Genomic DNA, 16,586 nt, shown 5'->3' on the forward strand with positions numbered 1-16,586 from the left:
GCTATCTAAAATCTCATGCCGTCTGCAAAATCCATATGACACCCTTGCTATGGGTCCCTGATAAGATTCTAGTACATGATAATTTATGTAAGTAGACCATCTTACAAAATAAACTTTTCATTTAGGCGTTATTAATTAGTATTAATCTGCCAAGTGCAACTAGTATGCAGCTAATTGAGATTCTAGAAAAGTGCTCGAAACTGATCTTTCTGTCTATATTTTTAGGTTCTCCTTTCATTAATGCCATTATTCATAAAGGGTTTGATGAGCGACATGCATATATAGGAGGAATGTTTGGTGCCGGGATTTATTTTGCTGAAAACTCTTCTAAAAGCAACCAGTACGTTTACGGAATTGGGGGAGGAACAGGCTGCCCCACGCACAAAGACCGGTCGTGTTACATATGTCACAGGTGAGCATCTTGCCTTCTGTGTAATGGTTGCTGCCCTCAAGTCATGAACCAGATTGGTTTCTCAAGCTCTGCAGAAGTCACAGGTCATCCTCAGTCTTACTCCTAATGAGTCAGACTGTTTTGGGGTTGGGTAGGAATAGCTGATCAGCCCCTGCCCCAATAGGAGTAGTGACAACAGAGCTGACAGCAGCGGCAAAAGCTAGTCATAGGTTACAGTGAAGCTCCCTCCATTTTGGCTTTCTCCCTGGGTTCCAATTTCCTTGCTTCAGATTCAGAAGAAGGTTGAGAATTATTTCTGGAGAACAAACAACCTCTAACTTCAGTCACATTTGAACTAAAGTCACATTTGAACTAAAGCACATAACTTCTATAAACAAGTAGAGCCTTTAATTTGCTGACTTGGCTAGTGATATTTTAAGGCAGGGTATATAATTAGTTAGAAGTCCAACCTCAGAATATAACTTTGGAATTAATAGTAAACAAATGAATATTAGCTTTTTAAATGGGATTTTAAAACTCAGAAATTTGAGAGACTGTTATAAACTCTCAGAAGTCAGTGAAAAAAATACCATTCCCTTTCCTGTCATTGGAAAAGGTACAAAAAGAATTGTGCTGTACAAAGATTGCAACTTATTGCATTTCTCTTTAGATTAACCAGCTGCATTATTTTTGCAAAGTCAAGTTAGTAAGATACCTTGTAATCCAGTTGAAACCTCAGAAAGACCCATATAACCATGAAATTCATTATAGTTGTTCATCTTAAAACTTCTCTCTCTCAGTTTCGTTGTGAAAAAAATTGTAGCCATCAGCAGTTCTAGGACAGATGCCCTATGTCCAGAAGAAAACTTCTTTCTATTAAGGTCGCTGTGGTTAATAACACATAAAAATTCCCAGGGATATATAATTGCAGAAATTTTCCTTTGTTGCTTCAAACCTAACTCCTAAATAACAGTAAAAGTGAACGTAGATGTGGATTAACAGTTGCTTATTAAAATTAGACACACATGTTTATGTCTTGGCCAGGATTTCCTAGAAAACAGAGCCTGAAGCAAAAGCTTATGAACTAGCACTTTCCTGGCAAGTGCAACCTCAGGGAAGCAGGAGTGAGGGCAAGGAAGTGAGGCGGAGAAAGAGGCAGAGCAAAGACCGGGAGGTGCACCGGTGAGCTGGCCACGGTTTCATAACCAGTGCAGTCGGTTGCTCAGTCCATGAGACCTGGACTCATACGGTCTGAACTGTTACATCTCAGAGCAGTACATCATGGGGGAAGAGAGCTGAATCTATGTGCTGGCGCCTGTCTTGCGCTGGTCAGCGTTTGCCCCACAGGGCGTTGGTGTCCCCCCTTGGGGCCGCTGCATCTGCAGAATGCACACACAAGGCACAAGGCAAGCCGGTGAGCGGACGCGAGCTAGTACCAGCCTCGCGGGCCAGCCAGGCAGGTCCTGCATCTTCTTTTGTCTCCACAGCAACAGGGGCACCCTGGGGCAGGAAGCAAAAGGCAGAAAGCGAGGGCCTGTCAGGTCAAGCTTTGAGTGACATATGGACACTGGGAGTAGCCATGGCAGTGGGCCCAGCGGGCTGAGCGGGCAGAGTCCAGTGACACTGTAGCGCCACCACAGTGTGGAGATAGAGCTCAGAAAGCTTCCTTCTAATGCAGATCCAAATGTTTTCCTATGGGACCTACAAGAGGATACAGTTGCTGCCAAGCCAGCATCCCAGAGGGTCATCAGTAGCATCACACTAAAAAAGCCAGCCCAGGCAGGACTCAATTAAACTGGGTCTGGCACAATTTTTACTCAGAGTAATATCTCTGATGAGTCACAATGCAAATATCATACTCCATTACTAAAAATAAACTATTTGATTGAATAACAGGTATTTACAGTTAACAGTGTGACCAATCTTATAGCGTAGTTAAAATATTTATTAAAATGTTTGTTAAGGGTTTGCAAACTTTTATTTTAAAGAACTACAAAGTAAGTTTTTTAGGCTTTGCAGGCTGTATGATCCCTGTCACAGTGACTCAGCTCTGCCCTTGTGGTACAAAAGCAGCCATGGTCGACATGTAAATGCATGTGTGGCGGTGTGTGGGAATGTGTTGCAGTATGTGTTCCAGAATGTGTTCCAGTAAAGTTTTATTTACAAAAGCAGGTGGCAGACTAGATTTTGGCCCATACTTTGCCAACCCCTAGTTTATATAATACACTTTCTTTCCAATCAATCTTTCTTCTCCTCTATAATATTTAACAGCTGCCCCAATTCATGTTTCACTCAGGTAGTATAATTTCCAGACATACAGTTAAGCTAAGTATTTTTATATATAACCCCCTTTTATTATTATGTATCTCATCCCAGTTTTTGCTTCTTCATAATGAGTAATAAGCCTAATCTTAATTTCAGATGCTGCTGCTATCTGCTTATTTTCTTCACTTTCTTCCTATCCAGCCACATGCATCCTTCCAGAAGACAGTTTTTGCTAGTATTTGTCCTTTTTCCACTAGTCAAAAACTTGCCAAGTGTTTTCTATGATTGATTTTTAAACCACACCAAAATTTTAAATGTTAAGTATAACTATTGAGCCTGCTAACAGCTTATATAGTAAATCAGTATATCAAATCTTATCCTATTCCTACTCATAAAATCAAAAGTGACATTTAAATTAGCTTGCCTTATATTAACTGCTTTTGAAAAACTCAGTAAGGCTAACAGTTATGTCATTCTAAGATTGCTTTCCTTTTTTCTTCAGACAAATGCTTTTCTGTAGAGTGACCCTTGGCAAGTCCTTTCTGCAGTTCAGCACCATGAAAATGGCTCACGCTCCCCCAGGCCATCACTCTGTCATTGGGAGGCCGAGTGTGAATGGGCTGGCCTATGCTGAATATGTCATCTACAGAGGAGAGCAGGTATGGTGCTCGTGGAATAAGCATGACCAAGCTACCATAAACAGTTGATTCAGAATGCAGAGACCACGTAAGAGTTAAAGAAAGCCATTTAATGAAATATCCACCACATAGTTTGATAGCATTAGTTGATTCAGTTCAAAATGAGCATACCAAAATTCTTTGATATCATCTTTATACGTAGATCCCATCATTCACCTGTCAGCCAGGTAATACAGTGTAAACAAGATGGTGGCTGAGAAATAAAGGTGTGGCGTCTCGTGCAGCTCCTGTGGCCTGCTGTTCTGAACTAATGCCTCCGCGTGGCATGGAGAGCTAAGAGTAGCTGCCATTCAAAGATCTTCGTGAGGTACTTGCCACAGGCTGGTCACATGAGTTGATCAGGGCACTTACACAGAAGAATAGCTTTCTGAGTCTTAAAGCTACAGTACATTGAATTCTGCCAAATGCTTGAGGCTCCAAGATAAAATTGTCAACAAACAGGAAAACTTTCTATCATTTTCAATCCAGGCCTTAACTCTCACAATACTGCTAAATGCCTACTAATTTGTCTAGAAACAAAAACCAATTTGTCTGAACTTAATTGAATTTCAAATGGATACTTTAACTACACTGTTAGAGAAAACTAAAAAAGGAGAAAGAAGAAATTAACTATATACAAGTAAACTATGAAAACGATTTTCTTATATGCCAACAATCTTGGGCCGGGTCAGGTGTGGAGTAGGGGGAAGAATTGCAAACAAATCCTGGGTTTCATTTAGTAGATCTGTTGATTGTGGTGGTTTGGGCAAAGCATTGAAGCTCTTTTAGCTGTATTCTAGGATTGAGCAAATGAGTAAATGTGTTGATGTGTTCATTTTGGGAGCTGGGTTCTCACTGTGGAAGAAGAGACATGTAAATGTGGAATGGGGGAAGGTAAGAATGATGCTAGGGACGGACTGAAATTGGAGATATCGATATGAACTGATGCTTTCTAGTATGTGTATGTTTATACACATGTAAATAATATGTATGTATAGGTATATGTGTAAGAGGTATATAAGAGATATATGTAAGCATGAGTATATATGTGCATGTATTTCTTAGCACTGTCTGCTGAAAGCAAAGAAACCCCAGTAGCAATAAGCACACCTAAAGCCCAGATCTTGGTCTCCAATACCAAGCCCCACTAAAAGGAACTTTGGAGAAACAGCTAATTCCAGGGCTGGAGCAGAATAGGACCAAGATGAGCCCGGAACAACATCTTGTTATAACAGAAAGTAATGAAGTGCTCAAAAGCAATGATGGGAGCATGTCACAAGGACGCAGAGCTGGCTTGAAGTGGCTCCCACTGGCCAAATCTGGGATAGTTTGAACATCAGAATAAGTACAGTGATAAATTTTAAAACATTGGAAAGAATACAAATTTATGTTTCTATACTGATAACAAATAGATAAATAAATAAATGAAGGGGAAAGGAAGGCTTTGCTTACAGTAGAAAGCCAAGGGCAGGTGGTAGATAAGGAGGGAGTACTAGATTTGCAGCCATCATGGTAAAGATTAGATCAATGGATGCTAAATGTAGGGGATAATTTTGATACGGAGAGGAGGATTGTGCATGGTCTTCTTATTAGTTACAAAGGATGGGGGGAAACCCACAGTAATTATACTTTGGAGAAAGGGGGCAGTACCTTGCCCAGATGATCAGAATTAACATCACCAATGAGGGAGATACACACAGAGTGTGCCTCCAGATGTCATATTCTGAGAAGAGCCAAAATCATCTATGCAGTGTTCCAGCCAAGAATGTATGACCTCAGTCTAATCAAAATGAAGAATGTTCTATTAAAAAAAAAATTGAGGGGAAGACTGGATTCTTCAAAAATGTCAATGTTATAAAAGAGAAAGGCTTTGATAACTTTCAGATTAAATGAAACCCAAGAGACAGGACAACTAACTTCAGATTCTGCCCCCAAATTGGATCTGGTACTAGAAGAGAAAGGACATTATTAGATCAACTGATAAAATTGAAATATGAACAGTAGGTAGATAAAAGTATTATGTCAGTATAAAATTTATGTAAGAGAATATCCCTATTCTTAGGAAGTAAATACTGGCATATTTAGGGATAAAGAACCATGATGAGGTATATTACTTACTCTCAAATGGCTCAGGGAAAAACATAACTGAATCTACCTGTCTGTCTGCCTAGTATATATAGAGGTGGGAGAAGTACACATGATAAAGCAAATGGGATAAGTAAAACCTTTACAGTATTTGGATGTAGGTAAAGGGTATACAGGTATTTTAGGTACTAGCTTAATTTTTGCAACTTAATATGTTTTGCAGTTGTTTCCAAATAAAAGTTTAAAAACTACCGAAGAATAAATTTGTCAAATTTTTCTGTTTAAATCAGAAACTCCCTACTTCTAGAGAAAACACTTTCACTTTGACTCAGTAATTCCACTTTTAGAAATTTGTTTTAGATATAATCAGTGATGATCACACCCAAAAAAAACCCTACAAGAAGGTTCATCGCTATGTTGATTTTCATAATGAAAATTTTAAACAACCTAAATATTCAACAGAAAGAGAATGATTTAAATGAATGTTAGTATATTTATGTGCCTGTGATTTAAAAAGTATATTTACATGGTATATGCTAAACACAGAATCAACCAAAACATAAGAGCAGTTATCTCTGGGTATTGAGATTATAGGTGATTTCAGTTTTCTCTACCATACACTTTTCAAGATTTTGTAAGTTAGCTATGGGAAATAGAATTTCTTTCACGTTTGGGTGGAAAGAAATAATAAGGGATAGTAATAATAGGTTTACATTTGTAGTATTTGCTGATCTTTCAACCATTTCCTAAGTAGTTTGACTTGATAACTTGTTTAGATTCCCTTGCTAAAAGAATTTTAGAGAATGATGTGGTCCAAATCATATTTGAAAGAAAAAAGTACCTTGAAAACTGAAATGTGTGTAGCTGTTTTGTTTCAGGGGAGCATACCTGTACTTCCATATCCAGGTGCTTCCCACATGGACAGTGTTTACTCTAATGTCTACTAATTGAGTCGCTGCCCATGAGCAATTTCTCCTGATTTACGGTGGACTTTTCCTTTGGTAACTTTTCTTTCATTCCCCTTAGTGATACCTTAAATCATCTTTCACCCTTAGTATCAACACTTTCAAGAATACGTAAATTCAGAGGGTTGGTTCGAGGAGTATTATTTATTTATTTATTTATTTATTTTTAAATTATTTATTTATTTTTGGTTGTGTTGGGTCTTCGTTTCTGTGCGTGGGCTTTCTCTAGTTGCAGCGAGCAGGGGCCACTCTTCATCACGGTGCGCGGGCCTCTCACTGTCACAGCCTCTCACTGTCGCGGCCTCTCTTGTTGCGGAGCGTAAGCTCCAGACGCGCAGGCTCAGTAGTTTTGACTCACAGGCCCAGTTGCTCTGCGGCATGTGGGATCTTCCCAGACCAGGGCTCGAACCCGTGTCCCCTGCATTGGCAGGCAGATTCTCAACCACTGTGCCACCAGGGAAGCCCCGAGGAGTATTATTTATTATTGGTGGGATTATTTGTTTCTTTGGAATTGAAAAGATGTGTTGAAAATTAACTACACTGTTTTTGAAAGAAAAGTAGTTCTGATTTTAGTATATGACTGGACTTAGAGTATCAGGAATTTTTTTGTGCGTTGTACTATAAGCTTCACATTAAATTAGACAATAGAAGAGGTATTCTCTGGTCATTGGCTGCTTCAGACATGTGACCTGTTTTACTGAAATGATATGAACAATGCAGAGTTATGTAACTTGGAGAATAGAAGACTACACAGTGATTTGTAGGATGATTTTCAAATATACAAAATCATTCAAGGGAGCATGTTTCTTCACCTCTGTGGAGAATTAACTGAAAGCATTTGAGTTTAAGTTGTAGCATTGAGGATTTGGGTTAAGAAGAATTTTCTGAAATTCAGTTACTAAAAGTGGCTGTTGAATCTTTTCTTGTAGGTACTTTAAAAATATGCTCTATGCTTTTATAACCAGCATGGGTTTAAAGTAAGACTTGACAGGAAATCATGTTTGTTGGTCTATCCTGGGCCCTTCTAGTCCTGCAGTTTAGTAATTCCCTTGCCTTAAATCCCTCTGGACTTTGATGTGATTAATTCCTATCTCAGTCTGTACACAGAAGCAATTCAGTAGCCTACTCAGTAGGAACCAAGAGATAAGGACCTGTAAGTCATTCATACCATTAGCATCTTAGAATCTGCCTCAAATTTACATGTGTTAGGAATCTCCTAAGATAGTGTACTACCAAAATTCACATGCTTGCATTACCGATCCCTTTGCTTAAGCAACTTTTCTGCAAGCAAAAGGATGTATCATACAAAGTATCATAGATATTAAATTTCATTGGGACAAAAGGAAGTAGGAGTGGGCTTCACACTCTTTTTTTTTTTTTTTTTTTTTTTTTTGTGGTACGCAGGCCTCTCACTGTTGTGGCCTCTCCCGTTGCAGAGCACAGGCTCTGGACGCGCAGGCTCAGCGGCCATGGCTCACGGGCCCAGCCACTCCGCGGCATGTGGGATCCTCCCGGACCGGGGCACAAACCCGTGTCCCCTGCATCGGCAGGTGGACTCTCAACCACTGTGCCACCAGGGAAGCCCCACACTCATTTTTGACACTTAGCACATGCTCACTGGGGTTAGTTTTAAATTCTTCTTTTTCTGTCTGGCTTATCTTCCCACTTATCCCAGAGTGCTTTGTATGCACTAGATGCTCAATATATGTGTATTGGTGATGAATAGATAATTTTCTTGACCATTAAACTATCTGGTTGATTAACCAGTTTTTTTCCATTTTTCCACCAGTTTTTGAGCCTTCCTAGATTCTTTATACCCAACTCTAGAATTAGCAATAGATAGCTAACCTACCTTGTAACTAAAAACTAAAATACTGTTTAAAACCATTTCAACAATTAAGCAGTGTTCACATTATAATAAAATAAAACTACAAACTATTTAGTTATTGCGCTCCGGATTGGAAAGTCAGGAGTAATGAGGATTGTCAGTCTTAGTTATTCCAACTACGTGTACTAAAGATGGAAACCGTTGCTGTTTTAGTTATTCCAACTACGTGTACTAAAGATGGAAACCGCTGCTGTTTTTAAGTCAAACCAAAACAGACTGGAATTTTGGAAAAGAATATTATGAGTGATAATGGTTCCTTACATGAATAGAAACAGTTATAACTTTTCAAAACATATGTACGGTTTTTGTTTTTTTAATCCTTACTGAGACCTCTTCAAGAAGAACTAGTCTTTGATGAATGAGAATAATAATGTTAATAGTAATAACTAACACAAACTAGATTTTTACTATGCCAAACCTATTCTAGGATCTTTGTGTTTAATCCTCACAAAAATCTTGGTGTCATTACTGTTCCCATTTATAAATGAGGAAAGCGGAGGCACCTGACATATAACAGTTTCTGCAGAGGTGTAAAATTATAAAGAAATAATTCAATAAATCTATCACATGTTCATTTCTGCATTTTAACTAATAAACAGTCCAGTTTTTTTAATCCTTCATTCTTTCCATTATCTTACTCTCTCTAGGTCAGCATTCAACCAATTATTTGGGGGCCCCAAAACACTTACCTCACCAAAGAGTACTATTTTTCACCCACAGACCACTCTGAAATATTGAGTCGAGTCTTATCATTATGTTAGAGTTAGGGGTGACGGGTTCCTAGGTAGTGTACATGGCTTCACCCTGCCCCCCTTCCAGCTGCCTTTGTAGGGATTTCTGGTTTGTAACCGCTTCCTGGTCAGGCTTCCTCTTCCCACCAAGAAGTGCTCTTCCCACTGTAAGCACCGAGCCTTCGGTTTTACTACAAGAAAGAAGACACAGAAGAGGAGGGAGTACAGGGGGTGGAGGCTCTTCATCAGAGTCATTTTCTTTCCTGTAAAAATTGCCTTTAACTAGTCAACTTGTAAAAATCACCTCCAAACTGTTGCCTCTGAGTTACTGGTGACTCAGCACACGTTGCCTTTCTTCCTCCTCACTCAGTGGGTTACATCATCATCTATGATTAATTTGAAATCAGTTCAGTGAATTATTCTTTCATGTAACAGACTTCTCCTGAAACATGCTATGTGACGGCACTATGCTAGGTGCTGTGAGAAAGAGATTTTTTTCTTGCCTGAGTTTTCCTGTTTATGGCATGTGGCTCTCTAGTGAGGGATAAATATAGTGTAACCATTTTACAGTATCCAAAAGTAGAAATAACATTATAACAATTCTAGGATTATAGGATTTACACAGGTGCATATACAGATATGGAGGCGGACCTCCTAACTGTCCAGGCACCTGTGAATTAGCTGACCTTCTTAGGCTCTTGGGTGTACATAGAGTACGGGTTATGATCAACAGACTCTGAGGCTTCCACGTTAAGTCGGGCTTTAGTATTTTAGCTGCCCAGAGGGTGACGTGTTTTGCTTCCTGTCCTTTCCAGGCATACCCAGAGTATCTCATCACCTACCAGATCATGAAGCCGGAAGCTCCTTCACAGACCACGGCAGCTGCAGAGCAGAAGACCTAGTGAATGCCCACTGGTAAAGGCCAGATTGGATTTAAACCTGGGACTGGATGACAGTGGATTGTTTTCAACAAAATCAATATTCTATAAATCCCTGACAGCCTAGAAATAAGCTGTTTGTCTTTTATAAAGCATTGCGATAGTGATGAATATAGTATGAGTAACTGATACATACTCAACTGCTACTGTTCCCTTTGAGGAAATGTTTACAGGGGCGGCCTTTTAACATATCTCAGGCTCATTTTCATTGTAGTTATCCATTGCTAAGACAGGATTGCTTCAATCTAGACTTGGAAAAAAAGAAAACATAACCAGTACTTCCCCAAATGTTCACAGTTCACACACTACATTTGCTTCGCTATATATGGCACGTGTATATAGTAAATATACACATACGACAGGTTCATTTTTCGTTTTTTCTGAACATTCATCATTCACTTTTTGTTGCTATCGTTGTTGTTGTTACTTTGAAAATGAGCCGAGCCTTCTTGAGGATATTTTGCACAAAGTCACACTGACTAAAATCACTAGTGATGTAACCCAAGCTTCTGGCTGAGCAAGGCTTAGTTTCCACTTTTTTTTTTTTCCCACTGATTTATTTTGTATCTGTACTTCTTATCAACGTAAACTGAGATGGAAAGGAAAAACACCACGTTTCAGTTTCCTTCTATTGATTGGCCAGTCTTACAAGGGAAAGGCACAAACATCAACCTGATTTAGGAGCTCCCAAGTTCAGAGCAGTCAAAGCCAACGAGAGCCACTCGCACTTTCCAACTCAGGCCTTCCTCCGACGTGTTCAGGACGGTGCTGGAGGGCCAGGAAGAGCCCAGCCAGCGAGAGGCTTGAGTGATGCTGTTGTGACGTTCAGAGGGGAGACCGCCAGGGAGGCCCGTGAATCCAGGAGAAGCAGCATTACGACACATGAGGGGCCTGTGGTGCGATAATAGGACCACAGAAAAGGACAACGAGGGCTCCTCACAGAAAACACGACTTCTCTCCACTTAACCCGCACCACCAGAATTGTCGCCCCCAAAATTAGCTGCCTTATTTCCAAATTCAGTGGAATTATTGTGCTGCGTTAGAGTCTCAAAACAATTACTTTATTGTTTCTCTAGTTTAGAAAGCTGGGATTCAAATCCTGTGTAGTCACTAGATAGGCACAGATGCAAGAACTTTTTTGTTTACTGCAGATTTGGGGTTTATTTTGAGTGAGGTGCTTCCGATAGTTTGTGTAGGTCCCTGCACTAAATTTTTGAACCATTTTCTCAAACTTCTTAGTAGACAAGGAGAACAAAAATGGAAACCAAAGCTCTTTCAGTTATTTTTTAAATGAAAGTGGAGAAATAACCATACTGTTTCTTCCTGAAATCACTACTTTGTTTTGCTTTTTTTCTCAACATTTGTCAAGTGCACATTGTTACTTGTAAAAAATTATCCATTACAGTTCTCACGCTTGCCCTTTTCACCTTAACTGAATATTGAATTAAGTGCATTAACTTACTTACTTTGACATGCTATGCGTCTACTCAGCTTCGAAGCAAAAGTAATATGAATGTGATGGAAAAAAGGAAAAACAGTGTGACGCAAACTTGCCATTTCAACTTAAAGTCCTGAAAACTAACTTGCTTGTTTGTTCTTTAATACAGGCTGATTAAGCTGTGACCTCATTTAATCTCCTGAGGAAAAATAAAATGGTTACATGCAAAGATTCTAGAATAGGCTCTTAAAATATACATTTTGCTTTCCTTTTGGCTTGAGTCCAATGCTAGAACTAGACATCGGGAACTAGTCTTGAGTTTTATAGCTGAATCTTGCATGGGTCCTCAAAATTAAATCAAGAATTAGCCTCAGTTGTTGCTTCTATTGAAGTTTTAGTGACCCAAGCTGGGTGTTTGTGTCTTGGCTACTTGTTTAATAGCACTAGAATTCCACATGAAGCTCTCAAGTTTGATACCCATTGAGGGCTTTTTTCCTCCCTTCCTTCTTTTTTGCTGTGTGTAACAGTGGGTTGAAGGAATTGGCATCTGTGTAGTTTTCAGTAGCTGTGAAAGTGTATATTACTTGCCTCCCCAATTAGATATAGTTTAAAATGGTAAACACAGCTGTGATTTTTAGTTACATAAAAGGGTTAATATGGTATAGATCCCAAAAGCTTCATAGCTTCATTAAAAAGATAAGCCACTACCCAACTGTGGTTATATGTTATTTCCATCATACTAACTAGATTAACGGATGTGCCAGTTTTGAACTTCAGCCTTACACTTGAGAAGGTAAACTGTGGTTCAGTATTTAAACCGCCAATGTTACGTTTCTGATGTTCTGTGTGCCGAGTAAAGGTACTGTGTGTAAGGAGGACATTTGCTGTACTTCTTGTCTCGTAATGATTCAAGTATATAGTAGTTCTTGAAAGAATGTGTACATATTATTCATCTGCTGAAGAGAATGAGTTCATTGATGTCTCACAGGAGCCAAATACATTTTTTCAAAACTTGAAAACCAAAGGTCATCATGAGTGCATTCAAGTTAGCAAAAGTTGATTGCGTTTGGAATTTCCACCCATAGCAGTGTGAAAAACCCTTTGGAACTCAAAAGCATGGCTTTAAGTTAGGCTAAAATGCACTTAATTTCTTGTATACACACTGTATAGAAACACTAGCAAGTGAGGACTTCCAGTGTGGCCTCCCCTGAGTGGCCCCTCTGTTTCCCAAACCATATAGAAGAGAGAATCCAGACGCCTGCACCGGTTCCACCACAGGTCTGACATCAAAGGGCTTCTAGACCTGATGGCCCAGTTTGCTAGCTATTGGCATCAGTTAAGTGCTCTGGACTGGACACTTTCTCCTTGTACTTGGCCTCCTTCCCTTTTCCCCAGATTGCTAGTCTGGAATTATAATTAGCTCCAGCAATTACCTTTGACCCCTCTCATTTTCCTCCTTTCTCCATCTTGAGTCTTGCATATGGCGACTGTACCTCTGTATCCACTTCGCAACTAGAACTGGGTATTAAGCCTCATGTGCTCTGCTCAGAAGATTCTGCCACTTTGTCAACAAATGACAGCATGGAACCCAGAGTTTTAATTCTATGCAAAATAATAGCAGTACAACCAGGATTCTTCCTTACCTTTTCCTTCTTGGAATTTGGAATCTCTAGCTTTTCGGTAACATAAGTAGAATAAACAGTATTAGGATGTTTTTGTGAAATGGCACCCTTGTGCTCGTTTGAACTTGATGTTAGTGGCTACAGTAATTTCCCTTTGCTCTCAAAATAGCGAAGTGCATTGATATATGCAGAGAAATGCCTGAATGTGGCAAATAAAGTAATATAGATGAATATTCTATTATTATAGCCTTTGTACAAAGAAATAAACTTTTGGTGTATGCTGGAAGACAGCATTAGAATACAATGAGTTGTCTATGTTTTTCTATTTCAGTAAGTCTCCCACCTGCACAAAGGTTATTGGCCACTGCTTACCCTCCCTTTTTTTTTTTAACATGTTTATTGGAGTATAATTGCTTTACAATGTTGTATTAGTTTCTGCTTTATAACAAAGTGAATCAGCTATACATATACATATATCCCCATATCCCCTCCCTCTTGCGTCTCCCTCCCACCCTCCCTATCCCACCCCTCTCGGTGGTCACACAGCACCGAGCTGATCTCCCTGTGCTATGCGGCTGCTTCCCACTAGCTAGCTATTTTGCGTTTGGTAGTGTATGTATGTCCGTGCCACTCTCTCACTTCATCCCAGCTTGCCCTCCCTTTTAAAACGTGTGCACCTTCTGGATTTCTGTAATTGCTTTCAAACAGAGATGGTATGTATTTTTAAGCACCTTTCCCCCAGTGTGTCCAGATCCCATTTGTATGATAATCTGTGATAAACAGCCTTTTTTCTGTGTTTTCTGTTGGGCAGTTATCTTGCATAGAGCTATAGATTTTAGTCATTCAGGCAACACTCAAAACTGACATAAAGATAGGGTTTCATGTGTCAGAAATTTACTTAAAGACTGAAGCTAAACTTCTTTGTTGTCAAATCAGTGACAGAGAAATGAAAAGACAGTGATTGTGAAGATAATATTTGCGCTTTGGCTGGACACGTCTAGCACATGAAAAGGAAATGCATTTAAAAAAAAAAAAAAACCACCCTAAAAAGTGGAGGCTTCTTCAGATACTTTGTGAGTTCTGAAATTAATAGACACTCTTTCTTCTTAAGAAAGCCTTAACTATGGCAGAAACTTTTTAACCTTTTATATCCTAATACATACAGAGTTGTAATTGCATTTCTCAGTGTGTGAAAGGTGTCACCGAGTTGGGCGTATCTCCACGTATCTCACACCTGGTAGGCTACTTAATGAGAGTCTGTTTCATAAGTAAGCCTCCTTTATGTGCAAAGGAGCTGAGAGAATTGATCCATCCCAATTTCTCTACATCTGAACTTCCTCAGCTACCAAATCTTCTGGTTCAGAGAAATGCTAGAAAGATTTTGAAACCCATTAAGTTTTGTGCATGTGGGGATTAGCAACAACAAGTGATACCATGTAGAATTTGGGTGTTGCACAAGCTGATTTTTAATCATTTTAAAATATAAACCACGGTGATAAGTGAAAAGCAGTAGGAAACTAAAGATTTTATATACTAAGACCAAACGTGCTCACGATGTGACCAGTTTTAAACATCTGCCAGAGGGTTGTGGCTCCTTTGAAATAACGTTCACACAGTAGAGATGATTGCATTTTGACTCTTCATTCTTTCGTGTTTTCTTTTGCGATTTACACTTTCACATCTCCACACGCAGCCCACCACCCATCTTCTCAAACAGATTTCTCATGCTCTAGAATGCAGAGTGTTCGGTTATTTTTCATCTGTCTGCCCTTTTTTGCAGGCAGCCCTTGAAGCCCCTTGTTGATTCCTAGCATTTGCAGAGAAATATAGTTAAACCCTGGTAGGGGGGGTGTCTCTCCCACACTCCCAGGCCCCTCCCAAGGTTCAGGATGAAAAGCTAGAGGACGCAACAGTAAAAATTAGAAAAGAACCAAAATCTTTAAGGCTAATAGCCTAGACCTAGAAGATGACCTTGACTATATAACCATTGTATTCATTACACAGAATATTTAAACTCTTCATGTGCATAGAATACCTGCCTCTGCTTTCACTGTGTCAAGCTCACCCTGTCTATGTGGTAGTAGTATTTGTCTGATACCTACAAACTAAAAAGGTACTTTTATCAACAAGGTGTCTCAAACACATTACAAAACCAGCTTTGAGGAAATCTAGAGTGTTTCCTGGCAACAGCATTTGGAGTAGTAACTGTATTTTCTCATTGTGATGTTGGTCTGTGTACGTAACCAATGTAGTGACTCTTTGGTTCATCATTGGTGTTGTTTTCATTTGTAGTCTCTGTGTGACCCACCAGTGGCCGGGGGTTCCAAGCCCCTTTCCTTTCCTTTTTGCATTTGTCTTTTTGTAGAATTGCCAGATAAAATACAAGACACCCAGTTAAATTTGAATTTCAAACAAATAATTTGTCTCTTAAGTATGGTTCATGCATTATTTGGCATATATTTACTGTAAAAAAAATATTATTTATCTGAAATGGAAACTTAACTGAACATCCTATAGGGGTTTTGGCTTTGCTTTGTTTGGTTTTACTGAATCTGGCAACCCTAGCGATTTGGTTGTGGAAAATCGCTTTCAGCACGTACATTCTTCTAGATTTCACCATCTTTCACGTGGAATGGCACCTTTTCCCCCCACCCTCTACTTTCCAAAAGCGGGCATCAAGGAATTCAACCTGCCTGCATGGTGGGTTTCTATTTAAGGCATCTTTATGATTATATTTAACCAGTAATTGTGCTTTGGCTAAATGTCTAACTTACAGTACTTGTAATTGTTTAATATTCAATAAAAACATTTTTAAAGTTTACTGTATGTGGGTAGCAGTTAGCTCTGAAGCGTTTTCATTTGCCTGTTTGTTCCTTTCAACCTGACCAACCTTAACGCAACTGACCTAAAACTGTCGGAAAATACGGATAACAGCTCCCTCTCATCTTCCTAGTGAGACCTGTGTGAAGGGCCTTAACCTCACCTCTGAGCCCACATGGAGTCACTGAAATACAGCGCTAGCAGGAGAAGCACAGCTGCCTTTTAGAAACATCTCCGCAACGAATCACACGGACTCCCAGGGCAGCTTGAGGGGCAGCAAACTCCTATCCCTGCCCCCCTCCTCCTATCATACTGGGGGAGGGGGCGGGGAGCGGACTACCTGCCTGTGGTGATACTTCCTTGGTTGCTGGGCCTCAGGTTAGAGGCGGCGCACCCTATTAACAACACTTGTAAACCTTTATCACTGGGCACGATTCACTTTCCTATTACTTTATAATCATAAGACAGTTACAGCGGGCCTCCAAGCTGAAGGAGGACCTGGCATTATATTGGGAATAATAAGAGGTCATCTGTTCCCATTGTTGGGACCTGGCTGCCAGATGTGCTGCTTGGCATCCACTCCGAAGGCCTGGACCTAGAACGAGCAGAAGTGGAAGGGGGTGGTGTGTGACTTCATTTGACCAATCCCCACCTGCCCTATAGGGCTAGTAAAACGTCTTTATGCAAGATAATGTGTAGGTGACATGTTCATTTTGTTAGTACGATTCTTGGCATACTTTACGTAGCCAAGGACTGATTAGAAAAG

At 39.8% G+C, this 16,586-nt stretch overlaps 1 protein-coding gene across 4 annotated transcripts in view; it reads left to right on the forward strand.

Annotated features, from left to right (window-relative positions):
• Positions 1 to 15,821, forward strand: part of TNKS (tankyrase) — a 176,310-nt gene extending 160,489 nt beyond the window's left edge. For 3 of the 4 annotated variants that reach the window (XR_012328923.1, XR_012328925.1, XR_002173545.3), the window contains one exon: positions 226 to 268. Coding sequence is in view for 1 of the 4 variants with exons in the window: in XM_004310437.4 (XP_004310485.2) it covers positions 226 to 412; positions 3,159 to 3,315; positions 9,818 to 9,904 (431 nt within the window). In the remaining 3 variants the exon portion in view is untranslated. Of the gene's footprint in view, positions 1 to 225; positions 413 to 3,158; positions 3,316 to 9,817 lie in introns of those variants that run through there. The other variant, XM_004310437.4, reaches the window with a different exon arrangement.
• Positions 15,822 to 16,586: the final 765 nt, after the last annotated feature.

The sequence above is a fragment of the Tursiops truncatus genome, chromosome 21 (genome assembly GCF_011762595.2).
Source record: "Tursiops truncatus isolate mTurTru1 chromosome 21, mTurTru1.mat.Y, whole genome shotgun sequence".
Taxonomy (NCBI): domain Eukaryota; kingdom Metazoa; phylum Chordata; class Mammalia; order Artiodactyla; family Delphinidae; genus Tursiops; species Tursiops truncatus.